Here is a 27112-nt window from a genome sequence, read left to right on the forward strand (position 1 = left end):
CCAAATCCATATATATAAGCTAAGTGTTCTTGAGAGAGTCACTAAACCTCTCTAAGCCTCAGTTTCACCACCCATAAAATGGGTAACGGTACTTCCTCAGGGATGTTGTGAGGACTGAATTAAATGAGACAGCATATCGAAAGTGCTAATGATCTTATTTGAGAACTTTACCCAATAATCTTCAGCAACAGAAAAGAAGGATGACTGAAGCCTGGAAGGTGGACATAATAGAAGTTAAGGGAGAAAGAATCTGGGATCGTTTGAGAGGATGATATTACAACTGCTGACAGTGGAACTCAAGAAAACAAATTTAATGAGGGTCTGCCAACCTAGAAGAATAGAGCTGAGGTAGAGACAGGAGGTCAAAACGAGGTCACAAAGCACATTCAGGAGTGACAGATGCAGATGAGATAGAGGTTGTGGTCAGAGACGGGAAGCTCTTATTTCAAGATCTTGTTGGCAGAATGGTTCCAAATAAGAATGAGGTCCAAGCATGGCTGAATCAAGGGGTAATAAAAATGTAAACATTATTCTAAATCATGAATACAATTTAAGCAGTTTTATGAGAAATCTCCAGCAATACAACTTGATATTTTTTGAGAAAAACACTAAGAATTAAAAGAAAATTAAACCTCTAATGAAGGGGAAAATTAGCATATATTGATTGCTTATTATATGGTAAGTGAATTTTTTTTTTAATTGTGGTAAAATATACATTACATAAAATTGACCATTTAAACCATTTTTAGCTACAGTTCAGTGGTATCAAGTACATTTACACTGTTGTGCAACTATCACCATCTCCAGGACTTTTTCATCTTCCCATACTTTCTGCTACATGGTTATAATTTCATTTAATCTTCACGTAACTAACAACTTTATTTTTATAGATGAGGAAACTGAAGCTCTGAGGGGTTAACTGAGTTCCTAAGATCACTACACATATCGAGTAATAAATCTAGGATTTGAATTTAGGTCTTTCAAAGTCTAAGTTCTCTCTTTCTAACGTGATGCCTCTAATTAAAGCCAGAAAAAGGAACCCCAAAAGTTGCGAGGATACCATCTTTACTTATCCCCTTCCAAAAGAATTCAATATGCTTTACTATTTTCCTCTCCTTTGTTTCAGTTCTCTGACTTCACATAAAGAAAACTACGCTGAACATTGTTTCTAGATGCTTTATGAGTGACTTTAATACTCTCTGATTCCCAATCTGTAAAAGGGAAAATGGTACCTGACACTAAGATAAACCAAAAGTGAATTTAATGAGGTACTGGACAAGAGGTTCAATATAAAATTCAGTTTGTTTTTGCTATGAGCTGTTTTAGAAACAAGGCACCAAGTTACATTGCTCTTTCTTTTCTATCCTTTTTTAGATGAAATTCAAAAGCTTTTTCTTTGTTAAAACTACCATTTCTCATCAATGTTAAGTATCTTCCATTCCTTTCAAAGTTTACGTTGTCCTGAGACATTTAATTCAGATAAGCTCAATTTAAAAAATAAGTAACTATCTTAGTTAAATAATATCTTCAAGCTCTTCTTTATAAACATTTTCACATTATTTTCACTAAAGTACAAATTAGATGATTAACTGTAACTTTAGCAAAGTACATCTAAAACTAGAAATAGCATGCCAGAAGACCTTGGTGTGTGTGTATCACTTAGAATATGTGTATTATATATAAACCAACAGAAGCAGCAGGCTACAATTCCCCCCTGTGGTGGGAATTTTTCAAACACAATATGAAACATGTTAAAACCTGTTTCAGAAAGTTTTTATTCTGTCTACCAAGCAACACTATTCAGGAAGAGGTTACAGAAGTTGTTCTGCAGAGGTTTTTGGCTTCCGCACCTCTGAGATTATACTGTTTATTGCTAAGAAGCATGTGTGAAAATCCCCTACTCTGGGCCACATGATGGCGCTTTTAGCTCTGTCAGCATTAACCATTCACCCCAATTTCATCTTTTAAATCAAAATTTGAATCTAAACATTTGCCCTTCCTTCTCAGCTTTAACTCCTGATTTTTTAATGTTACAATTCAAGAAATTTCCCTCCTTCAACAACGTCAGAGCCTACAGTCAACCAAACAGGATTTATAAATGTAACTATATGACTACCTAAACAAGCATACCGTCTCAGAGGAACAAAACTGTATGTGGTCTGTTTCTGGCCACCAAGTGGGTGAAAAATTTCTAACTCACAACATGAGAAGCATCATACTGCGTCATGGTCAATGTTTTGTCTCTGACAGAGCATCAGGAGACGTTTTGTGTAAAGCATTGCTGTTATTCATGACATTAAAGATATACTCCAGATATTTTTACCTTAATAACGAAAATGAAGACCCTTTTTGACTCCAAAGCCTCAACAGAAGTATGGAGCTAGAATTCATGAATTTGTCTAACTTTTTCTTAAATTGATTTATAGGTTTTTACCAATGAGGTAGTGAGTTTATTATGGTACAAAATAGTATCTTATAAATTTACCTTATAGTAAATTTTACTATAGTTTTTAGTATTTTAGAATCTGGTGAATAAATTTATATTAGCTTACACAATAATGTAAGAAAAAACAAATTGAGTCAAATTGTCAAATTGAATATTCTATTTCCAAATGGTATGTAAGACCATGGTGTCCCTAAAGATGTAAACTTCAAGTTGTTCTGGACATACTATAAAATATACAATATTCTTGGTTGGGCTTCCCTGGTGGCGTAGTGGTTGAGAGTCCGCCTGCCAATGCAGGGGACACGGGTTCGTGCCCCGGTCTGGGAAGATCCCACATGCCGCGGAGCGGCTGGGCCCGTGAGCCATGGCCGCTGAGCCTGCGCGTCCGGAGCCTGTGCTCCGCAACGGGAGAGGCCACAACAGTGAGAGGCCCGCGTGCCGCAAAAAAAAAAAAAAAAAATCTTGGTTTTTCTTCATAATTTAAAAACTTTAATTCAATCCTTTATCAGTCTTTATCTTTTACAGACTGAAGAGTTCAAATTTATTTAGTCAGTAATTTGTATTCTAATACTGTATTCTGTACTCTTAAATGAGACAGACTTCTCTACAAGGTAGTATAAATTTCCCTAGGCTTATACTGATCATTTTAATTTTCATCATTTTTATCAATGAGACATTTCCTTATCTAGAAAACTTTTACTATAGCAGCACTGACTGACTTAGAATTGTAAAACATTAGAACTAAAGGGAACTAAGGTTAAATGCAACTTTCTACTTACAAATGAGGAAAGTAAGATTCAGCGCTGGTAACAGACTTTCTTACACTAAAACAACTAAAAATCTAAGCTAGATCCAACAAAACAGTGCTCTTAAAACTACAGATCGGGGGCTTCCCTGGTGGCACAGTGGTTAAGAATCCGCCTGCCAATGCAGGGGACATGGGTTCTATCCCTAGTCTGGGAAGATCCCACATGCCGTGGAGCAGCTAAGCCCAAGCGCCACAACTACTGAGCCTGCGCTCTAGAGCCTGTGAGCCACAACTACTGAGCCTGCATGCCACAACCACTGAAGCTGGTGCGCCTAGAGCTCGTGCTCCACAATAAGAAGCCTGCACACTGCAATGAAGAGCATCCCCCACTCGCCACAACTAGAGAAAGCCCACGTGCAGCAAAGAAGACCAAATGCAGCCAAACATAAAATAAATAAAATAAATTTATACAAATAAACAAACAAACAAAAACTACAGATCAGGACCAACCAATTAAGGGGGTTGCTACCAGCATTTCAAAAAAGCAACAGAGTAGAAAATATCAGAGGCTTTTCATGTAGTGAGGATAAAAACTGTTTCCTAAAACTTTTGCTTCAGTTCTATGTATGTGGTGGATAATGTAAAATGCGTTTATTACAGTGGTCAAAAATTTTGGAAATCATTCATGGATACAGAGAACAAACAAATGTCGATGAAATAGGTGAAGGGTTGATTAAGAGGTACAAACCTCCAGTTATAAAATAAAGAAGCCATAGAGATGTAAAGTACAGCATGAGGAATATGTTCAATAATATTGTAATAACTTTGTATGGAGACAGATGGTTAACAGACTTATTGTGGTGATCATTCCATAACGTATGGAAATGTCAAATCACCATGTCGTATACCTGAAACTAATATAATGTCAACTATATTTCAATTAAAGAAAGATTCTGGAAGTCATTACAATAAAATAACTAATTCTATGAGTGAATTTTAAAATTTATTCTTATTTTTAAATTATAATAAAAATAGTAATATTAATAAAATTATAACTTAATATTATGATGGGGATATAGCTTATTATTTATTACAACTCACTCTAAGCTAATAAAAATATCTCTGCATTAAATACTTAATGCTGCCATCTAAAAAAAAGCCATTTTTCCCTTTTAAAAGAAGATAGGTTATGAATGTTATACCCCATACTATATGTGAACAGACTTTCTTTAAAATACCACATTTCTGTAGAGCTTATATGTACAATAGCTAGACAAGCTTTTTAAACGAATACTGAATTCCAGAATTCTGATCATTAGCACACATAAAAATATCAAACATTCTCTGTGAAAACACAGTGACCTCTAGTGGATTAGATAAACTGACATAATCCTTGCCCCTAAGAATTTAGAAATTAAGGTAACACTGACGCATCCAGATATGAAAAATACTGACATGGTTATTATATACAGACAAGTATTATACATAAATAAGGGCTATAGTTACACTATGTACAATGTGACAACTGTATATTTATAGATTACTCACTGGTTACTTCCAATCAAGAGGAATATGATGAAAGAATCCTAGCCTTGTTCAGAATCTATCACTAGCTTAAGAAATACACTTAGTCTTTCTGAGCTTGTTTGATAATAAGGTTGGATTAAATTTTCTCTAAGGACCCTTTCAGTTCTTTCATTATGGTCCTCTCTTTAATTCATCTTATACACCAATGCCAAACTAAATTCTATTCAAAAACACTTGATATCTCCCCAGGACTTGAGGATATACCAAACTTAGCTTGGCTCCTTGATACATATCATTATTTTCTATTTTTCCCCCAAACATATCCCTTATTTCAAGTGAGCTAATGTTCTCACTATCTACTTCCAATACCAACCTATTCCTATGAGTTTATTTTCTCACTTCTGCTTACAGTTTTTCATTATGCAATGCTTTATCCTCACTAACTTACATTACAGGTTCCCATTAGAATAAGTACAAACTTGTTTCACTCATGTGTATTTGTTTTGTCATCCCAATGAGATTTAAAGTTAAACTCACAGGTTGGTTTTTACACATGCGTAGCCTGCTGGGTAGTAAGAGCATGCTATACAATTTAAATGTAAATTAAATTGATTAGTTTAGGGAAACCAAGGTCATTTTCGTCTTTCTTTTTTAAGTGAGGTAAGAAAGGGCATATAGATACGGTAGACTTTCAAGAACTACAAATATAAAATGACAGAGCTTCATGCTTTGGGAAAAAGTGGGCATTCTTAAGAGAGCATGGTAAGATTTTGGGAAAAGGTTAGAGGGAAGAACTGCTTTAAATTAGCTGAAGGAAGTGCCAATAACTATATCTGAAGAAAACAGAGATGACAGCAAAGGTGCTTTGATAAATGGTTTTGAAGCAGATATGAGCATGGGCTAAATGAGAGAGCTAACTTCAAGAAGTAGAGATCTCTGGAAGCAAAGTTAAGAACAACTCAAGGAAACACCGGTCTTAACACTGGGAAATGGAATATGTCACTGTCATTGGGACTGAGGAGATAATGGGCAGCGCTGGTGAAAGAAATGTTAAGGAAAGAGAAAAAGTGATAGAAAGGTGCTCTTAGCTTCCCAGTCACTTTGGACAATGCTACAATCTTTTATCCTCCAAACAAGAAAGTTGGATAGGCTGCTAGAGAAATGATGAGCAATTTAGTCTCCATTATGTTGAATTCAATTAACAAAGGCCATACTGTAGTATATTTTACATATTCTAAACCACACAAAATTGGAGCAGCAGGCAAAGGTGTCTGCAAAGGTACTGCCGTCAGTAAAATTAACGCTAGTTGAATATACAGTAGTGTCATGTTACTTGTGTATCAAATAAGACTTTAAGTTTATTTAGCATAGATCCTATTTTAACCCTGCCTTGTGTTGTTATAATATTCTCTATCAAACATGAATTACTTGAGACTTCATCTCATTAATTTAAGCCTTTGTTTGGAATTTCTAGACAATACAGTTCAGTTACATAACAATAATTTTTGTTACTTTTTTAATATTATGTAATTTTCCCCTCAGTAATAAATTCTCTTTCAAATTCAGCAACTAATAAAATGTTATAAATGTTTAAACATTTCTCACAAGGCAAAATCCCAGGAATGTCTATACACTTTTTTGCTAAAAATGACTCTTTAAATTGGCTTTCTTTAAATTTATATTGTACCGATTTTTAATACAGATTAAATGAATTAGTAACCTGAACTTTTTAACATTAGTATATAGTTTCTTAACAACAAAGTGAGTTCAGTTGGATCCCAAAATCCAGTACCTTCTGAAAAAATTTATAATTCTTATCCCAGGATTATATTAACAGAATTAATAGAAATAACCATCACAATAGGAAGCAAAGTTCAGATTTTGTGCTTAAAGCTAAAACAGCAAACACATAACATTTGTATGTATTAATTTTCTGATTTTAAGTGTAAAATCCTCAAAAGCTCTGCTTGAAATATAACCATTTCCCCACAATTGTGTACAGTAAATGCATTCCAAGGAAAACTATACCTACTTTTTGCATATCTCAAAAAATAGAAAGAAATTATTAGAATTTATGAACAAATGTATACATAATGATTTAAATTACCTTTCTTCTTCTCGAACCCACACTGGAGTTTTAGGAATTTGTGCTTTGAAAAATTTCGATGCTTTATAACAAAAATTGCTGCAAAAACACTGAAAAGAACATTTTAAAACTAGCAAGTTATTTTTTTTCTTATGTGAAATACAACTTATGTACAGAAGAGAATATAAAACATAAATATGCAGTTCACAGAAAAAAACGAAAACCCATGAATCTACCACCCAAGGTAAGAAATAAGATTTAGTACCTCTGAAGGCTTCTATGTATCCCTCCCCAATGGTATCACTCTCCACATTCCCCAGAGGTAACCACTATTATAAATTTTGTGTTATTCATTCTTTTGCTTTCTTTTAGTGTTGCTACTTACATACATATCCTATAAAATATATCATTCGGTTTTGCCTATTTTTAAACTCTGTCTAAATGGAATCATATTGTTATGTATTCTTGTATTCTTCTGTTCCACATTATGTTTTTAAGACTCATTTGTGTAGCTATAGCTTATTCATTTACACTGTGTATTATATTCCATTGCCTAAGTATACTGCCTTTCAGTTACTATTTAAGGACAGTTGAGTTGTTTGTAATTTTTTGTTATCATTACAATGTTACTATGAACCTTTTTTTAATAACAATTTTTTAAATTAAAAAAATTGTGGTATAATACACAAAATTTACCATCTTAAGCATTTTTAAGTATATAGTTCAGTGGCATTAAGTACCTTCTTACTGTTTTGCAACCATCACCAACATCTAGCTCCAGAACTCTTTTCATCTTGCAAAACTGAAACTCCACACCCATTAAACCATAAGTCCCCATTTCCACCTCCTCTGACAAAAACCATTCTACTTTCTGTCTCTATAAATTTGACTACTCTAATTACCTCATATAAGTAGAACCATATAATACTTTTCTTTTTGTGCTGGCTTATCTCACTTAGGATAACGTCTTCAAAGTACATTCAGTTGTAGCTTGTGTCAGAATTTCCTTCCTTTTTAAGGTCAAATAATTATTCCATTCTATGTATGTACCATATTTTGTTTATCCTACTAGGAACATTTATACACATATATACTTGTGCACATGGGCAAGGATTTATACCAAAGAATAGAAAGAATGGTCACAAAGAATGCGTAAATTTGACTTTGCCAAACAGTTGCTCAAAAAGGTTGTACCAATTTTTATTTGACTTGCAGTATACAGAGTTACTAATGCTGTCAGGTTTTTATAATTTTGCTAATTTGGGGACTGTAAAAATGTAACTCAATGTGTTTTCATTTGCTATTTTCCTGATTACTGATAAGGCTGAGCATCTTTTCATATATTCATTAGCCATTCAAGTTCCTTCCATAAAATTTTTTTAATTAAGTCTTTGTCTTTTTCTTATAGATGACGTACTCTGGTTAGGAATCTATGGTCAGTTACATGTGAGAAATATAACTCCTTCTGATTTGTAGCTTATCTTTTCACTCTCTTTTTAAAGAAACTTCTAATGAGCAAATGTTTTCTATTTTAATGTAAAAAAATGTATCAATTTTTCCTCTATGGTCTATAGTTTTCTATCTTATTTAAGAAATTCTCTCTAGTCCAAGTTTATAAAGATATTCTCTCATACTGTCTTTGAAAAGGTATCTCTTTTACATTTAGGTCCTTAATCTACCTAAAATTGATCTTTGTATGTACACTGAAATAGGTGTCAGTTTTCATTATTTCCATATGGATAACTAATCATGCCAGTACAATTTATTTTAAAAAAATCCATCCTTTCTCCACTGATCTAAAATACTCCTGATGTCATATGTCCAGTGTCCACATAAGCAGTGAGTCTGTTTCTGGCTCTCTACTCTGTCCTATGATTCACTCGCCTGAATTTGTGCCAATATGCACTTTTAATTTTTAAAAGTTCACATATTAAGTAAAGTGTAAGCAAAGAGGTTTTTTTAAACACCTTGAACGAAATATTTATAAATGGAAAACTTTTAACATGGCTATTTTCTAAAAGGCAAGATTTTAAACAGATATTTTTAGAACTCCATTTAGTATAATATTAAAAATTAACTGCCACATTGAAAACAGCCTTTAAACTTACCTTTCTTTCAGTAATATCATAGACTTTATTGGTTTTGGTAGAAATTTTATATTTCTGTTTTGGTACCTAAAGAAAAGAACATATAGCTTACAAAAGAATTCAAATAATAAACATGAACTTTACAGTTAACAAGAGTAAGTCATCTACATATATCTTTGGCTAACCCACATCATTAGTTCATGACCTGTTTCATTTATTGTTCTTTCTACACAGTATTTTGCTAAATATAAAAATTAAAAGTCTACATGTTAAAAAAAAGTAGTTACTTACAATTCCTAGCTTCTTCCGACATAAGGGATAGCCACAGAGTTTGATAATAGAACGCTCATCCACGACATCACTATAATGAGCAGGTGTGATGAACTTCCCCTATAAAGAAATGAAAGGGGCATTTCCCCCACCAGATTATTGGAAAAGTTTATTTATCAGCTCTTTAAGCCTTACCGATCTCATCTGAAAACACAGGGATCATAACAGTACGTATCTCATAGGTTTGATGTTAGAATCAGAAGAGAAAATAAAGGAAAAGTACTCAAAAAGTGCTTCTTGACACATACTAAGTACTCAGAAAATGTTAGCTATTATTTAAAAAAAAAACAAAAACCCACAAAGCCCAAAAAATTTCTGCCATGGTAGACTGTGCATCCCTGTAGATTATACAGTTCATGAAAGGAGGAAGAAGTGATGCTACAGTGACTGCTATACCAAAGGAAAATATTGATAGTATATTTTATTTCAAAAAAGTATTACTTGGGACTTCCCTGGTGGCACAGTGGTTAAGAATCTGCCTGCCAATGCAGGGGACACCAGTTCGAGCCCTGGCCCAGGAAGATCCCACATGCCACGGAGCAACTAAGCCCACGAGCCACAACTACTGAAGCCCGTGCGCCTAGAGCCCGTGCTCCACAACAAGAGAAGCCAGCGCACCATAACGAAGAGCAGTCCCCCGTTCGCTGCAACTAGTGAAAGCCCGTGTGCAGCAACAAAGACCCAACGCAGCCAAAAACAATTAAATAATAATAAAAAAAAGTATTACTCAAAAATAAACCAAATAAAATAATAGGATATAATTTTACCTATCTCTTAAAGCACAGTCTCAAAAACAAAGTATACTAAAGGTGTCATTGTGACTCCTGAACAAATTTTTGTGCAAAATCTTCTATCTTCTGAAAAGAACAGTGAGGTGATAGTTATAAGCTAATGCCAGATATTTTCCTTTGACGTTTTCATGTTCAAATAATCTCAGTTCTTGAGACAAACCATTTCTGGTCTGTCTTTGTCTTTAAAGTCATCAAGTATGGAGATTCTGATGCAGTTACCTATATGAATTTAAATATTGTCATATTTATATTCCTCTTGTTTAGGAAAATCTCTAAGCCACACTAAGAATTATTTCTGCAATAAAATTTCTGAGCTTTAAATTTCCATTTCTTTTTTCTCTTAAGGATTATGAGGATATAACAGACATTTCCATTCAAGTTTTAATGCAATAAGCCATTGAAGAAAACAAAAAAAAGTTTTTTAATGCAGATGATAATTCTCTTATGTGTTAAACTATAAATGGTCTATATTTCAGGTTTTTAAAATATCAAAATTAATGAAATTACATTAACAAAAATAACGATCTTCTGTTACTAAAATAGGATAACATACAGAATATGAAAAGTGACATGGGCATCAGCAGTGCAAAGCAATGAAAATCGGTTGAGATTAGCAGACTGGTTAAAAGAACTAGCACGAAGGGATAAAATATGTATGTTATCTATCTTTAGTGCATTTTAAAGTCACTATAAAACAAGGAATGCATAATAGTTGATTATTTTTAAATGCATAAATTCTATAGCATGTAGCTGACAATAGATTCAAAGATTTCAATAATGCAAAGAAGTTTCACATTACACATATTTAAAGATCTTATACAACAAAAGTAATAATTTATCAACACATACACACTCCCTTAGGAATTCTTCTGTAATATTCTCTTCTAAAAGCTGTTCAACAATACGTAGAGCTTTTCTTTCAAACTCAATCTTCTTTCTGACAACTGCTTCTAGTTCGGCTTTCCTAAAATTAAAAAAATATGTATTTTTTTACATATTATAAAGGTTATTCTACTTGTAAGTTTTAGCATAGCTAATTTTCTGTATTTTAAAATACAATACTAACAACTTACTATTTTGCTATTTAAGTTAAATGTATATTTTTAAATGCTGTTTCTTTCAACCCAATACTTTTCAAAAAGGAAACAAGCTACTTGTTACACTGCACACATTGATGTCTGCCATAACAACAGGATTATTTGACTTCCAGAGCTCAGAGGACAAGGAAGAACTTAGAGTCTCCTACAGAAAAGAAAATGAGGGGAAATCTTTTTGCCAGTTAGATTTTATACTCTATCACTCCTGTGTGTACCTAAAAATGGAGGTTTTCCCCTGAAATCGTTAGAAATCAGAAGTGACTGGAGAGGTAAAAGAGGATTTCGGCTGTTCTTGTGAGTAAAAATTTCTTTGTGCTAATTCTCAAAAGTTAAGTAGTGGCTGGCCCAGTCTGACAGGACAGAGTCATATTTGCAAAGAAGTATTTACTTACTTTTGTTGTAAAGTCTTATTAAATAACTATATTGATATGACTATATTGTTTAGGAAAACAACAATCTTCCTAGGAGGGCTGGACCTTATCCTGGCACCAGTGGGACTCCGTCAGCCTTTGCTGGCCCCATGAATACACATCATGAATATAAAAGCAGGGGCTATCTGATCAAACAATGGCCCTAGGACAGTGGTTCTCAAGTCTAGCTGCACTTTAGGATCATCTGATGAGATTTTTTAAAAAGATACCATGCTTAGGTCCCACTGCAGGCTAATTAAATCACAATCTTTGAGGACGGGGCCTGGTTACTGGTGTTTTCTTAAGTGTTCCAGATAATCTTAGCGTGTAACAGGGCTGAGAACCACTGCCATGGGACCAAAAATACCAACTATCTTGGTGACTTATTTGCTCCTTTCCTACACTACTTTCTTCTTGCCTACCAGAACAACCTTTGCTGCCCTCTTGGACATTGACTAGGCTCTCACACCTGGACCTAGAATGTACTCACCTTTTCTCCCTTCCTTCACTGACTTCCAAGACTTTAGACTCTAGTTCCTGGCCTGGAGCAATATGTCTTACAAAAACAATTTGGAGAAATGACACAAGATTGCCAGCTGGGGACAAATAGGGACATTAAAACAAGAAGAAACTTGCAATTAACACCTGTTCTCCCACCATTTCATAAAGACCAATCTTACGTCAAATACGTAAAAAAGACATGGACAGAGATTAAAAGACAGTTCTTTGTATTGAATATATATATTCAGCTTTATGACAAACATTATTTTATTTTTCTCATTTTGCTGCCTACCACTAAAAGCTATGTCATATACTAAGATCAGAACAGAATGTACATTAGGAGTTGCTAACTTAAGCAGTTAATCACCTCAACGTGCAGGAAGAGCCGCACTCCTATTAACTGATGGATACCTACAGCTGTATCCCATGGATAGCCCTGTCTCACTGCTGCTCTCTAACCCAAATGACAGGTAGTGTGGTGTACGGCAGTGGTTCTCAAACTTTTTGGTTTCAGTGCTCCTTTATACTCTTAGCTTTCGCTTATATAGATTATATCTGTTGATATTTAGATTATATCTGTTGATATTTACCATGCTAGGATTAAAGGCGAGAAAAATTTCAAGCATTCATTTATTAATTCACTTAATAGGAATGTACCCATTACATGTTAACATATTTTTTTAAATCAATTTATTTATTATGTATTTTTGGCTGCACTGGGCCTTTGTTGCTGTGCACGGGCTTTCTCTAGTTGCCGCGAGTGGGGGCTACTGTTCGTTGCGGTGCATGGGCTTCTCACTGCGGTGGCTTCTCTTGTTGCGGAGCATGGGCTCTAGGTGCACAGGCTTCCGTAGTTGTGGCACATGGGCTTAGTAGTTGTGGCTTGCAGGCTCTAGAGCGCAGGCTCAGTAGTTGTGGTGCACAGGCTTAGTTGCTCCGCGACATGTGAGATCTTCCCGGACCAGGGCTCGAACCCGTGTCCCCTGCATTGGCAGGTGGGTTCTTAACCACTGAGCCACCAGGGAAGCACTTAACATATTTTTAAATGAAAAATTTATTGTGAAGAGAGGAATTGTTTTATATTTTTGCAAAGCTCTTTAATTTCTGGCTTAATACTATTCACCTGGATGGACTGTAGAAGTATTTTTCAGTTGGAATAAATTTATGAAGGATCACTCCTTTCAACAACTAGTTGGCTACCCCAAGGATTTTTAATTGTTTCATCATTCTGGGTGATCTGCTCAAAATACATTTCAGTTTATCTATATTCTTCAAATCATAGTGCTTAGAATAAAATATAATCTCAAGCTTGTGGTCAGATCCATGTTGAAGAGAGTTGCAAATTACATTGTTATAATTATTAACTAAACTTTACTTTTGTATTTGGTTGGCCAAAAGGTTTGTTAGGTTTTTTCCATAAGATGGCTCTAGTAGCGCTTAGTTGTCTTTAACTTCATTCGAAACAATTTTGTTAGACTGTATGTGACAGCTGTCATATCAGCGCACGTTAAAAAAAAAAAACTTATCAAAATTGGTGAATTTTTGTGTAGTCATTTTAACATTGAAGATGGAAGAAAAAAGCAACGTTTTTGGCATATCATGCTTTATTATTTCAAGAAAGGTAAAAACACAACTGAAACGCAATAAAAAGATTTGTGCAGTGTACAGAGAAGGTGCTGGGACTGATCAAACATGTCAAAAGTGGTTTGAGAAGTTTCGTGCTAGAAATTTCTCACTGGATGATGCTCCACAGTTGGGTGGACCAGTTGAAGTTGACAGCAATCAAATTGAACAATAATTGAGAACAATCAACATTATACCACTCGGGAGATAGAAGATACACTCAAAATATCCAAATCAAGCCTTGAAAATCATTTGCACCAGCTTGGTTATGTGAATTGCTTTGATGTTTGGGTTCCACATAAGTTAAGTGAAAAAAACCTTCTTGACCAGAACTTCCCTGGTGGTGCAGTGGTTAAGAATCCGCCTGCCAATGCAGGGAACACAGGTTCGAGCCCTTGGTCCGGGAAGATCCCACATGCTGCGCAGCAACTAAGCCTGTGCACCACAACTACTGAGCCTGCGCTCTACAGCCCGCAAGCCACAACTATTGAGGCCGTGCTCCACAACAAGAGAAGCCACTGCAATGAGCAGCCCGTGCACCACAGCAAAGAGTAGCCTCTGCTCACCGCAATTAGAGAAAGGCTGTGCGCAGCAATGAAGACCCAACGCAGCCAAAAATAAATAATTAAAAAAAAAAAATACCCTTCAGAAAAACAAAAAAAACCCTTCTTGACTGTATTTCCGCATGAGATTCTCAACTGAAACGTAATGAAAACATTGTTTTGTTTTGTTTTGTTTTGCGGTACGTGGGCCTCTCACTGTTGTGGCCTCTCCCGCTGCGGAGCACAGGCTCTAGATGCGCAGGCTCAGCGGCCATGGCTCACAGGCCCAGCCGCTCCGCGGCATGTGGGATCTTCCCGGACCGGGGCACGAACCCACGTCCCCTGCATCGGCAGGCGGACTCTCAACCACTGCGCCACCAGGGAAGCCCAAACGTTCTGTTTTTAAAACAAACTGTGATGGGCAATGAAAAGTGGATACGGTACAACAGTGTGGAATGGAAGGGATCACGGGACAAGTGAAATGAAACCACCACCAACCATACCAAAGGCCGGTCTTCATCCAAAGAAGGTGATGTGTGTATGGTGGGATTGGAAGGGAGTCATCTATTATGAGCTCCTTCCAGAAAACCAATTAATTCCAACAAGTACTGCTCCCAATTAGACCAACTGAAAGCAGCATTTGCAATTAGCCAACAGAAAACTCATCATCTTTCATCAGGATAACACAAGACCGCATGTTTCTTTGATGACCAGGCAAAAACTGTTACAGCTTGGCTGGGAAGTTCTGATTCATCCACCCAATTCACCAGACATTGCACCTTTGGATTTCCATTTATTTCGGGCTTTACAAAATTCTCTTAATGGAAAAAATTTCAATTCCTTGGAAGACTGTAAAAGGTACCTGGAACAGTTCTTTGCTCAAAAAGATTAACAGTTTTGGTAAGATGGAATTATGAAGTTGCCTAAAAAAAGGCAGAAGGTAGTGGAACAAAAGGGTGAATAAGATGTTCAATAAAGTTCTTGGTGAAAATGAAAAATGTGTCTTTTATTTTTACTTAAAAAACTGAAGGCACTTTTTGGCCCACCCAATAATATTTCCTAAAGCCAAGTCACTATAATCATGCTGCTCCACAGGAGAATACTCTTCAAAACAGATCTCAAATTTATCTGATTTCTCCACTCCAAATGATCACTATCCCTAACATCTTACAACTTTTAAAACTTAAATTCTACTACTTTATTAACGTTTTCCCATTTGTACTTAGAAAATCTGAATTTCTCACCATGGCCTACCAGGTACTGTTTGAATGGAACCCACCTCTAACCTTTTCCTATGCTGCTTTCTTCCTTTGCTCAGAATGCTGCATACCACCCTCAGCATCTCTTTTTTTTAAATGACTACGCTTTTTCTTGTCACACATATTGGCACTTCTGGCTGGTGGTCTCGCCTCACTACTCTTGGTCTGGTAAATGCCTACTTAGCCTTCAGGTCTTAGTTTAATTATTACTTTCTTGGAGAAGCCTTTCCCTGAAAACCTACCACCCTTCCTGCCAACCTCCAGCTTTATTGGACCCCGGTTTCTAGTTCCTCCATCACAGTCTTTTCCTTTATAGCACTTATCATAATTTGTAATTATGTATTTATTTGTGATAATTTAATTGGTATTTCTCTGTTCCACTAGACAGGAACCGTGTGTATTCTGTTCAAAATCATATCCTCAGGGCCTCTGAAACCATACAACTCCCAGAAGAGAACACAGTCAGAATACTCTGACATAAAAAGCCCAGAGATGAACCCAAACACATATGGTCACCTTATCTTTCATAAAGGAGGCAAGAATATACAAGGGAGAAAAGACAGCCTCTTCAGTAAGTGGTTCTGGGAAAACTGGACAGCTACATGTAAAAGAATGAAATTAGAACACTCCCTAACACCATACACAAAAACTCAAAATGGATTAAAGACCTAAATGTAAGGCCAGACACTATAAAACTCTTAGAGGAAAACATAGGCAGAACACTCTATGGCATAAATCACAGAAAGATCCTTTTTGACCCACCTCCTAGAGAAATGGAAATAAAAACAAAAATAAACCAATGGGACCTAATGAAACTTAAAAGCTTTTGTACAGCAAAGGAAACCATCAATAAAACGAAAAGACAACCTACTGAATGGGAGAAAATATTTGCAAATGATATGACCAATAAGGGGTTAATACCCAAAATATATAAACAGCTGATACAACTCAGTATAAAAACAAACAAACAACCCAATTAAAAAATGGTCAGAAGACCTGAATAGACATTTTCCCAAGGATATATACATGGCCAACAGGAACATGAAAAACTGCTCAACACTGCTAATCATCAGAGAAATGCAAATCAAAACCACAATGAGATATCACCTCACACCTATCAGAATGGCTATCATCAAAAAGTCTACAAATAACAAATGCTGGCGAGGATGCGGAGAAAAGGGATCCCTCCCATACTCTTGGTGGGAATGTAAATTGGTACAGCCACTATGGAAAACAGTACAGAGGTTCCCTAAAAAACTGAAACTAAAACTACCATATGATCCAGCAACTCCACTCCTGGGCATATATCTGAAGAAAATTACAACACTAGTTTGAAAAGATACATGCCCCCCAATGTTCATAGCAGCATTATTTACAATAGCCAAGATATAGAAGCAATCTAAGTGTCTATCAACAGATGAATGGATAAAGATGTGGTTTATACATGCCATGGAATACTACTCAGCCATAAAAAAGAATGAAATTCTGCAATTTGCAACAATGTGGATGTACCCAGAGGGTATCATGCTTAGTGAAGTAAGTCAGACAGAGAAAGACAAATATTATATGAAATCACTTATATAGAGGACAAACTAGTGGTTACCAGTAGGGAGACAGCAGGGGGAGGGGCAAGACTGGGGTATGGGACTGAGAGATACAAACTATGTATAAAATAAATAAGCAACAAGAAGGTACTGTACAATACAGGGAAATTTAGCTATTATTTTTTAATATTATTAATATTATTTTATATAGAGTGTAATCTACAAAAATATTTACTCTCTATGTTGTACATCTAAACTAATATAATATTGTAAATCAACTATAGTTCAATTAAAAAAATTTTTCAAAATCATATCCTCAGGGCCTAACACAAATCTGGCATGTCTTACATTTAGTAAATCATTTTTGAAAGAATGAGTAAATTAAGGCCAAAGCCAATACTTTATAAAATGATACCTTATAGATATGTATACTTTAATCATCCTCATAGACTACATCTATTCTAAAAACCTTTTTGACAGGAGATAAAGCCTTTTTAGGAGATGCCTATAAACAGTACAGGACAACTTTTTGCTGAAAATTGGACATGATGTAAACAAACAACAACAACAAAAAAGGTTTCTTGGAGTCTCTGGCATATAATGCACAAAAAAGGAGACTATGTGAAGAGATGTAAAAAAAGTACCTGGTTAATTCAGGAATGTTTATTCCCATTGACATCTTTCTACAGATACTCATACCTTCACCAGCAATCTAAAAGTGTCCATTGGACTTTCTTAAGGTGTGGAGTAGGGAAAATAGCAATCTATGTTAGAATTTATCATACTTCCCAGATCTTCCCCTTCTCTCAAAATAATTATCTCTGAGGTAGCACCCATTGTTGTTTTTAAAAATGGTTCAATTAATATGTGATTAACAGATAAGTGAAAGCAGCTGTCTGAGTAGTTCTCATACCTTTTAGAAGCATCTTCTTGTTTCAAGGCACTTGTCTGCTTAGTACCTACAAATTAAAGAAACAAAAAACAGTAGGTCAAATCTACACAAACACACCAGGTTACAGGACAGATTCTTGCCCAAATAAACTGTAGACCATCTTTTCTTCTTTTCCACACATTTCACTTCCAATTCTGTGTGAAAATCAAATGAAATGGGAAGGGAATCCAATTTGGTTTTGCAAACTAATTATTTTTCTTGGTTAAAATGTATCTCTCTCAGGATTGATTTTTCTTGCATAACAGTCGCATAGCTAAGCACTCCTGAAAGCCCGAGATCTGGGTACTTCTAGGGGCAACCGCTCTCCGTCCCCCTAAATGTTCGCTCCCGGGCAAGAGGGGTCTGACACCTCAGAGAACCAGGGCACCAAAGCAGCAGCACATCTGGAAGAAGGACCAGTGCCTGAGGTGAGGTCAGCTGCACTCGGCCTACCGACGCTGCCCTGGTCACTTAACCACTCTGGCGACCCCAGCTGCAGGCTCCCAGGACCTCTACTTCTCATTCCCTCAGAGACTGGAGCACAGCCCATTCTGGGGGAAATCTCGGAACACTAGTGTAAAGAGGTGGGGGTCTGGCCGAAGGTCTTTCCCAGAAGGCCAGAGTTCGGCGGTGGGAATCTCCCGGCCTTCTCTGCCCCGAAGACCTCCTCCCCTGGGGCAACCTTTCGGGAGCGCCCCGCACGCCTCAGTCTGGAATTCTGTCGGGGACCAGTTCTCAGTTCCAAACGTAGGAAGGCCCTTCTTCCTACCTGCGACGTTTCGGGAGGCGCGAGGACCCCGGGCCTTACGGCCAGCAGAGCACTTCCCGAGCCAGTCGGCCATTGGGAGCGTCGTCGGCGTCGGAACCGGCCCAGGAGCCTTTCCCCCAAGACTCCGCCTCCCGTCGCGTAGCGCGGGGCGGGGCCGGCTGGGGTGGGGCGGGGCCGGGAAAGCGGCCTGCTCTGCCGGAGGAGGAGGAGGAGGAGCACAAGAAGAAGGAGGGCGGCGAGAGAGGCAAGAGGCCTGGCGGGTGAGTGGGTGTACCGGGGGTCCCGGGCGGCCGGGGCTCGCGGTGGACGGTGAGTCTCAGAAAACCCGGCTCCGCGAGCCGAGCGCCCCCGCGAGGTCTGGGGCCCGAAGGCCGACGCAGGCGGGAACAGGGAGAAATGGCTTCCCTTGGATGCCGCCTGCACGCGCGCTGGGGTTTTATCCGCCCTGGAGCGCGCTGCTGTGAGGATACTACCGACCCCCCGCCCCTCCTGCGGGGCGTGGAACGGGCCTTCCCTCCGGGGGAAACGATGGCCTGTGGGAACGCAACGGTGTTGTCCTGAGGGCGGCCTGTTGCCTTGCCTCCGTGCGATACAGTGATTTCACTAGCTCGATTGATTATATTGGGGGGACTACATCTCGTACAAATGCCCTGGCCACACTTGGCGGTGGAGGACATCTCAACTTTCACCCCCTCCGGGTGAGCTGTGTTGCACTCCATTTTCTGTCAAGTGGAACGTTAAAAAATAAAAAATTCCCTGATGATTAGAACTGATTTCAGGCCCACCTTTTGGAGAAAAAAAGACTGCCTTTTAAAGCCCTTGTAGTCCAAATTTGCGCTGCCTCTTGGGAGTGCACTAGAGGATTTTTTTTTCCTTGAGTTTATCTTTCAAAATTATGCCCCAGGGAAACTTAAAAGATGAAACAGGAGGCTTTTCTTTTTTTAAATTTTCTTAGGCTAACATACTAACTTTCAGTAAAACCACTTCAGCTTTAAAACTTTCCATTTTCTTTATTGTATTTATTAATAATCAGAATGAAACAACTTATTAATATTTCAATATAGTATTACTGATAGTTAACAGTTTATCTTATGTTAGTACTTTTCAGCATCAAAACTAGTAAAAACAAGAAGGAATGGCTGTGGAGGAACTTCATTCCATAATAAAGAGATGTGTAAGTAATTTTTTCTTTTTCTTTTTATGAAGTTAAATAATCTTTCAAAATATGGGCAGAGCACAGATTACTTTTAATTACATCTGCAGTCACTCAAATTGTTAATCTTCTTTAATCCTTGCTTTTTTTTGACCTATGAATAAATAGCATGAAGGCAGGAAGACAGATTGGAGTATGTCACTTGGAGAAATAATCTTTATAATTTTAGTACTGATCCTTCTCATAGATTTCTTTGGTACAGTGGATTTCAAGATGATTTATTAAAGTATTTTTAGGCTAATCCTAATTTCCATATATACGCTTATGTGCACCTTATCTAGAATTTAAACATTTCTTTTTTTAGAGAGAGATAAAATAAGTCAAGTAGTTATTGAATTTTCATTTGCCTAAAATTACTGTTTTTTTTGTTTATTTTGTTTTTGCCAGCAAATCCTAGAAGAGCAAGACTTCAAAGAGGAAGATTTTGGCCTGTTTCAGTTAGCAGGCCAAAGATGCATAGATGAAGGGCACATAGATCAGCTATTAGAAATTATTCAAAATGAAGAGAATAAGGTAAGTATAATCTTTGTACTTTTCAGTCTTTACTAGGAAGAGAATAGCCACATGATGCTATTATTCATCCATTTATTTTTTTCAGCAAACATTTAAGAATCAACTTAAATTTCCACAGTAGAAAACTGTGGAAAATAAAAAGGAATTAGGACTAATTATATACTTTAAGGTGCTTACAGTCTGGTGGAAGAGATAAACATGTAAAGAACTAGCAATAAGGAGGCGGAATAAACAGATACTTTATATCTGTTAACTCATTTAGCTTCTCCAGAATACGTGTTATAGTTGAAATGTAAGTAAAATGCTTTAGAAGAGTGGGGATTACTTCTGGTTTAGAGATCAAAGTGGTATTTGAATTAGCAATTTACATTGAGAAATATAAGTATCAGCCAGGGTACATATTCATTTTTGGTCATCAGCACATTCTTTTCCTTCAGCCAGGTGTATATGGGAAACCAAATATTAAGTAAGATCATATTTTGGGAGAGCTGGATGACCTTACTGGCCAATATCATCCAGCTACAATTGTCTGAGAAATCATTCTGCACAATAAGAAAGGATGTTTTTGGGATCAGGAACAGCTGGGACACAGTGTTGGCAACACTGCCTAATTTTGTGTCTTTGAACCCTTCCCCCATCCCCACCCCTCTTCTTATATAAGGGAAGATCATCTTTCCAGGAACATAATCGTTCTTCATTTATAGTCCTATTTATTTATACAGAAGTTTTCTTTTTGGGGACTTCCCTGGCGGTCCCGTGGTTAAGACTCTGCGCTTCCACTGCAGGGGGCGCAGGTTTGATCCCTGCTCAGGGAACTCTGATCCCCCATGGTATGCGGCATGGCCAAAAAAAAAAAATTTTCTTTGTTGATATCACAATCTAGTCATGCTGGCCTAGGATTATATCCAGGGCACCTTGATTGTATTTAGGAGATTACTAAAACTTTTAAATCATACATTGTTATAGAATCTCTTACTAGTTCAAAGGTCTTATCCCTTTTTATTTATAATTTTTTAAAATAAAAATTAGTACATTTGTTTTTGATATGTGTTTATAATACCTTTGTAGCCCCAAATAAAATAAATTTAATGCTTTCTTTAACTCCTTGATTTTTCCCAATTGCATTCTCAGAGGATTATCTTTGAGAGTACCTTACTTTTAGCTAATAATAAAATTAATAAAGGCTAATAATATTTATTGAGATCTACTATGTGCCAGGTGCTGTCTTAGGTGTTTTACATCTTTTAACTCACTTAGTCTCTCCTGAATCCCGTAAGATAGGATTTTCTAGATAAGGAAAGAGTCACTGAATGATAAGTGATTTGCACAAAAGTATCAGCTTTTATGTGGCATCAGGCATTCAGACCTGTGCAGCCTGTTTCCAGAGCTCTTAATGATTCTGCTCTGCCTCTGGTTAGCACAGTGTAGCACTTGAAAGGAAGTTTTAGAGTAGAAGAGAGAGGACTGATTGTGAGGGTGAGAGAGTGAGGTGGCAAAGGTGATGGGGTTTCTAGCCTCTGAGAAGACAATACATCCTGAACAGAAACAGGCAACTTAAGGAGGAGAGAAAGTTCCCTGGCAGAGGACAAATAAGTTGGCATTGTTTGGCAACGTTGAGTTTAAGATGCAGCAGGCAATCGAAAAGTAATGTTTACAGCTCAGTAGAGAAATACAAGATTAAGATGTAGATTTGTGTGTCCCTCTTAGAGATTAGGTGATTGTGATAGACTTAAGCATAGTGAGGCCTAGCCTTGATAGCTTGAGGATCACCTTTGTAATGTGGTCTTCTAAATTCAAAGGTTCAGATATTGATAAGACAGAGTTTAAAACTGCACCTTAGTTTACTTGCAGGTGACACAATCAAGATTGATCAAGATTTACTATTAATCTGCTTTGTGTAAAAAAAATTTTTTTTAAGTCACAGGAATGGTAGTTTGTCCTAAGACACTACAGTGCAGGGGTTTTCAACATCAGCACCGTTGATATTTAGTAATTTGGAAAAATTATATGTGTTATAATAATATATAACATAAATTCCCAATTAGTAAAGACCTAAATATTAAAAGTCAGGCCACAGAAAAGATAGAAGAAAACAAGACATAATATCAGATCTTTGGAGAGAGGATAATTTGTCATGCTTAGAAGTAATAGACATCATTCAACCTGTATTTGTGGAACATCTGGTTTTTTTTTTTTTTTCGGTACGCGGGCCTCTCACTGTTGTGGCCTCTACCGTTGCGGAGCACAGGCTCCAGACGCACAGGCTTAGCGGCCATGGCTCACGGGCCTAGCCGCTCTGCGGCATGTGGGATCTTCCCGGACCGGGACACGAACCCGTGTCCCCTGCATCGGCAGGCGGACTCTCAACCACTGCGTCACCAGGGGAGCCCTGGAACATCTGTTTTGTAACAGGCCCTACTCTAGATGCTGGGAATAGATACAGTAATGAACAAAAATCAGTGCCCCATATGGATCTTAAATTCTAGCAAAGACAGATAAATCATTTAGTAAGTTGGAAAGTGATAAATTCTATAGAGAATAATGCAGCATGATTAGGGGGATGGGTTGTGTTGGGTGAAATTGCACAGAAATTTGAAGGAAGCAGAGACAGTCCCACAGTAAGCTATGGGACTGTCTGGGTAAGCGTGTGCCAGGCAGAAGAAAAAACTAGTGCAAAAAGAATATTCAGAGAGATCAATGGAACTGTCTATCCCATTAGATAAAAGACATGATTGTTTTGCTATTTGTTTAAAAAAAATCAATTTAAGGCTTCATTTTATGCCATGTTTCCAATGTAAATCTTACTGAATAAAAAGAAAGGCGATATATATGTGAGTGTGTGTGTGTGTGTGTGTGTATATGAGTATATATATGTGTATATATATATAAGTATATGTGTATATATATATATATATTTTAATTTAAATGAGTGTTTATGTATCTCAAGGGGAAAACCGTTTTAGACCTAAAAGCACTAGAAAAGGGACCAAAGAAAAAAAATCACTGTATTTTGCTGTATAAAAAATTAGGACAACCAAAAAACCAAATGACAATTTGTCGTAAATACAGTGAAGTGAATATTAACATACAGGGACCTCATGCAGGTTGGTAAGACAAACACTAAAACTTCCAGTTGATAAATAAAGATGTTAAACAGATAGCATCTCCTCTTTTCTGAACTATGTATCCACATACCCTGACATTTTTCTGTTGCTAGTTCTCTAGGACATGTTAAGTCCTAGCACAATGCTGTTTCTGAGCCTTGAATGTATTTCCCACCTATCTATGCCTGATAAACTTCTGTTTCTTTAACAAGCCTTAGCATAGCTATCACCTATTCTGGGAAGCCTTTCTTGCCTTCCCCAGGTAGAAGTGACTATTCTCCTGCTATACTTTAGCATTTAAAATAATTAATTAATTAATTAATTTTTGGCTGCATTGGGTCTTCGTTGCTGCGGGCGGGCTTTCTCTAGTTGCAGCAAGCGGGGGCTGCTCTTCATTGCAGTGCGCGGGCTTCTCATTGCCGTGGCTTCTGTTGATGCAGAGCACGGGCACTAGGTGCACGGGCTTCAGTAGTTGTGGCATGCAGGCTCAGTATATGTGGCTCACGGGCTCTAGAGTGCAGGCTCAGTAGTTGTGGCACACGGGCTTAGTTGCTCCTCGGCGTGTGGGATCTTCCCGGACCAGGGCTCAAACCCGTGTCCCCTGTATTGGCAGGCGGATTCTCAACCGCTGCGCCACGAGGGAAGCCCTAGAGGAACTATTTAAAAACTGGGAAAGACCAAATTACCTGGTTAAAAGTAAAGACCCATTTGCCTTTCCTCAGTGAAAGTATTAAAAACTATTTTAGAATGCTGTTACCTGTTAACAGCCAACCCTAGGAAGTCAATGGTGAGATGTTCATGGATTCACTTGCCTCATCTTTCCTGTTTTAGAGGAAATTGTCAGCTCCTCCAGGTTAAGAAAGCTCACTGTGAGAGTCCTGTAGATGGCAGTATTTGCTTTATTGTACTCTGAAAATGTTTTTACAGGTCATCATTAAGAATATGGGCTGGAATCTTGTTGGTCCTGTTGTTCGATACCTTTTATGGAATGATAAGGAACATGATAAAAGAAAGTATTATTTTCTGATGCTTGATTTATTGGTAAAGGTAAGTTAACACAACTAGATTCTCTTTGTCACAATACACATCAATATTTTATAATTCCCTTTAATGTTTTTGGTGAGAAAGCTTTTAGTTCATGAAAGTATAGGTGGGAACTCTTTGGAGAAAAGGCCCATCCTTATTTATTGGATGGGCCAGTCCATTTCATTTTTCCCAAATTTTCTGGATGTAAGAATTATCTGACCTCATCTTAGACCCACTGATTCAGAATCTTCAGAGAGAGACCTAAAAAGCTCTATTTTTTAAAAAGTAGCTTATTGTTCAGATGTGAAATTCATGCTTTAAAGAGGTAGTTTCAGGCCACACTGATGTTTTGGCAATGCTGGAACTAAAATCAAATATGAGTGTTCTTTCTTCTATGGTATGTTCCCTAAAAGAATATGAAAAACCTAGAATGCCAGTGATAACAGAGGAAATAAGAGTAGGAAATAGGTTAGTGGTGACTGACAGCCTTAGGTAGACTCTGAGTAAAAGGTTAATAGAGTTATAAGCCAAAAATGATGGTTACAAGAGAGAAATTCTAAGAGAAAGGACATTATAAGAAGCCACTTAGAGATTACTGTAAATAGACACAAATATGTACTTGAAAAGAGGGAACTCCCTAGATATTAGTTATTAACTATGAGAGCTTTTAGAAAAACAAGGCAAGTGAGGCGATAAGATATAACCAGTCAGAAAGCAATGCAAAGTTTTGTCTGTTCAGGAAAAACAAAAGAGACTTTACACTCATCTAACTACCCTAACAGTATGAGACAGAAAGATCCCACCTGCTGGAAGCCCTGGGAGACAAAGGCAGCCTTCAGAGTAGACAGGCAAAGCTCAGCGGAAACCTCAGCTCTGGTGTTCAGGCTCTCCTTTCCCCTATTTCTCTAACTTTTCCATTAGTCAGGAATTTAAGTCTCTTAAATGTAGTTGTCCATTGGGAGACCCTTGACTTCTTGCTTTCACAGAATCTCAGACTCTGTGTTTTGCTAGTGTATTTTTTTTAATTTAATTTTAACTTTTTATTTTATATTGGAGTATAGCCGATTAACAATGTTGTGATAGTTTCGAGTGCACAGCAAAAGAACTCAGCCATACATATACATGTATCCATTCTCCCTGCTAGTGTATTTTTTAAAAACTTTTTTATGAGGTGTTTTACTGTTAAACAAAAATAATTATACTGTCTCAGTATATGCCTTTTAAAAATAATAATCATGTGGCTTTAAATACAACTTGTATTAAACAGGTTCAATTGTGAATATTTTTATAGTTATGTAATCCAAAGGAATTATTGTTGGGTTTGCTTGAGCTGATTGAAGAACCCTCTGGAAAACAGATATCCCAAATTATTCTTCTTTTACTTCGGCCATTACAAACAGGTAATGAGTATATTGACATCTAAGTGTTTCTTGTTTTATTTGTGTAAGTGCCTTGATATTACTCCAAGATGTCAACACTATAGCAAAGTACATGCCTAATTATTTTTTTTATATATAAATTTATTTTTTTATTTTTGGCTGCGTTGGGTCTTTGTTGCTGTGCGTGGGCTTTCTCTAGTTGCAGCGAGCGGGGACTACTCTTCGATGCGGTGCAGGGGCTTCTTATTGCAGTGGCTTCTCTTGTTGAGGAGCACGGGCTCTAGGTGCACAGGCTTCAGTAGTTGTGGCTTGCAGGCTCAGTAGTTGTGGCTCATGGATTCTAGAGTACAGGCTCAGTAGTTGTGGTGCACGGGCTTATTTCCTCCGTGGCATGTGGGATCTTCCTGGACCAGGGCTTGAATCTGTGTCCCCTGCATTGGCAGGTGGATTCTTAACCACTGTGCCACCAGGGAAGTCCCATAGTTTATGCCTAATTATTTAGTACTCTGCTTAAACTAGTAATAGCAATGCGAGTTTGAATCCTGCTGCTCATAGAAAGATGGCAATACCTGGCACAGAGATGGTACCCAGTAAATATTTTGTTGAATGTCATGCTCTTTTTCATGTGCTTTGTTGTGACCTATAGTTTTTGCTATATTCCTGTCTGCAGATAACATTCCTATCTGCAGCTTATATTTAGAATTTTTCCTGTAAACATATTTAAAGGATTGCCTCTGCAGTGCTCAGTTTGATAGCATTGTGGTAGTCATGTATCTTAATTAAGAACAGTATCGGGCAGGGCATTGCTCAGCCTTTGCTTTAGGAGGTTGGGATTGGGAATAACAAAGGTACTACTGAACAATGAAACAAGTGTGGAAAGAAAAGTTTCCATAACTGAGTGCAAAAACAGTATTGATAAGTAATGGACTTTGGCAACCAAGGCAGACAGTATTTATGCATGGGAAGAGACCACTTTTTCATTTTATAACGTACGTATAACTCAGAGTCTGGTAGAAGGACCCAAAATCAGAAGCTAGAGTAAATTTATTTTAAATGTGAATTCCCAACAGCTTTGTATAACTTGAAATATTTAAAGTCTTCTAGAAAAAAATCTAATACTACTACCTTTCATTTTTACAGTGCTTTATAGTTTACAAGACACTTGTTCCTATTTTATACTTATAAC

General features: G+C 37.1%; 2 protein-coding genes across 9 annotated transcripts in view; one reads left to right on the plus strand and one right to left on the minus strand.

The window, feature by feature from the left end:
- Nucleotides 1-18772, minus strand: part of RPAP2 (RNA polymerase II associated protein 2) — an 83638-nt gene extending 64866 nt beyond the window's left edge. For all 8 annotated transcript variants that reach the window (XR_003794432.1, XR_003794434.1, XR_003794435.1 and 5 more), the window contains exons 1-6: nucleotides 18692-18772; nucleotides 17905-17950; nucleotides 10865-10979; nucleotides 9186-9284; nucleotides 8916-8981; nucleotides 6829-6917 (exon numbers count right to left, since the gene is read on the minus strand). Coding sequence is in view for 3 of the 8 variants with exons in the window: in XM_029228549.1 (XP_029084382.1) it covers nucleotides 6829-6917; nucleotides 8916-8981; nucleotides 9186-9284; nucleotides 10865-10979; nucleotides 17905-17950; nucleotides 18692-18764 (488 nt within the window). In the remaining 5 variants the exon portion in view is untranslated. The remainder of the gene's footprint in view (nucleotides 1-6828; nucleotides 6918-8915; nucleotides 8982-9185; nucleotides 9285-10864; nucleotides 10980-17904; nucleotides 17951-18691) is intronic.
- A 127-nt stretch (nucleotides 18773-18899) lies between these two features.
- The window catches only part of GLMN (glomulin, FKBP associated protein), a 41828-nt gene continuing 33615 nt past the window's right edge, over nucleotides 18900-27112 (plus strand). Inside the window, exons 1-5 of the mRNA XM_029230788.1 lie at nucleotides 18900-18951; nucleotides 19790-19865; nucleotides 20292-20417; nucleotides 24449-24568; nucleotides 25839-25947. Of these exons, the coding sequence (XP_029086621.1) occupies nucleotides 19827-19865; nucleotides 20292-20417; nucleotides 24449-24568; nucleotides 25839-25947 (394 nt within the window). The 5' untranslated portion in view covers nucleotides 18900-18951; nucleotides 19790-19826. The remainder of the gene's footprint in view (nucleotides 18952-19789; nucleotides 19866-20291; nucleotides 20418-24448; nucleotides 24569-25838; nucleotides 25948-27112) is intronic.

Source organism: Monodon monoceros, unplaced genomic scaffold (genome assembly GCF_005190385.1).
Source record: "Monodon monoceros isolate NGI ecotype Baffin Bay Population unplaced genomic scaffold, NGI_Narwhal_1 Super_Scaffold_18, whole genome shotgun sequence".
In the NCBI taxonomy this organism is placed as follows: Eukaryota; Metazoa; Chordata; class Mammalia; order Artiodactyla; family Monodontidae; genus Monodon; species Monodon monoceros.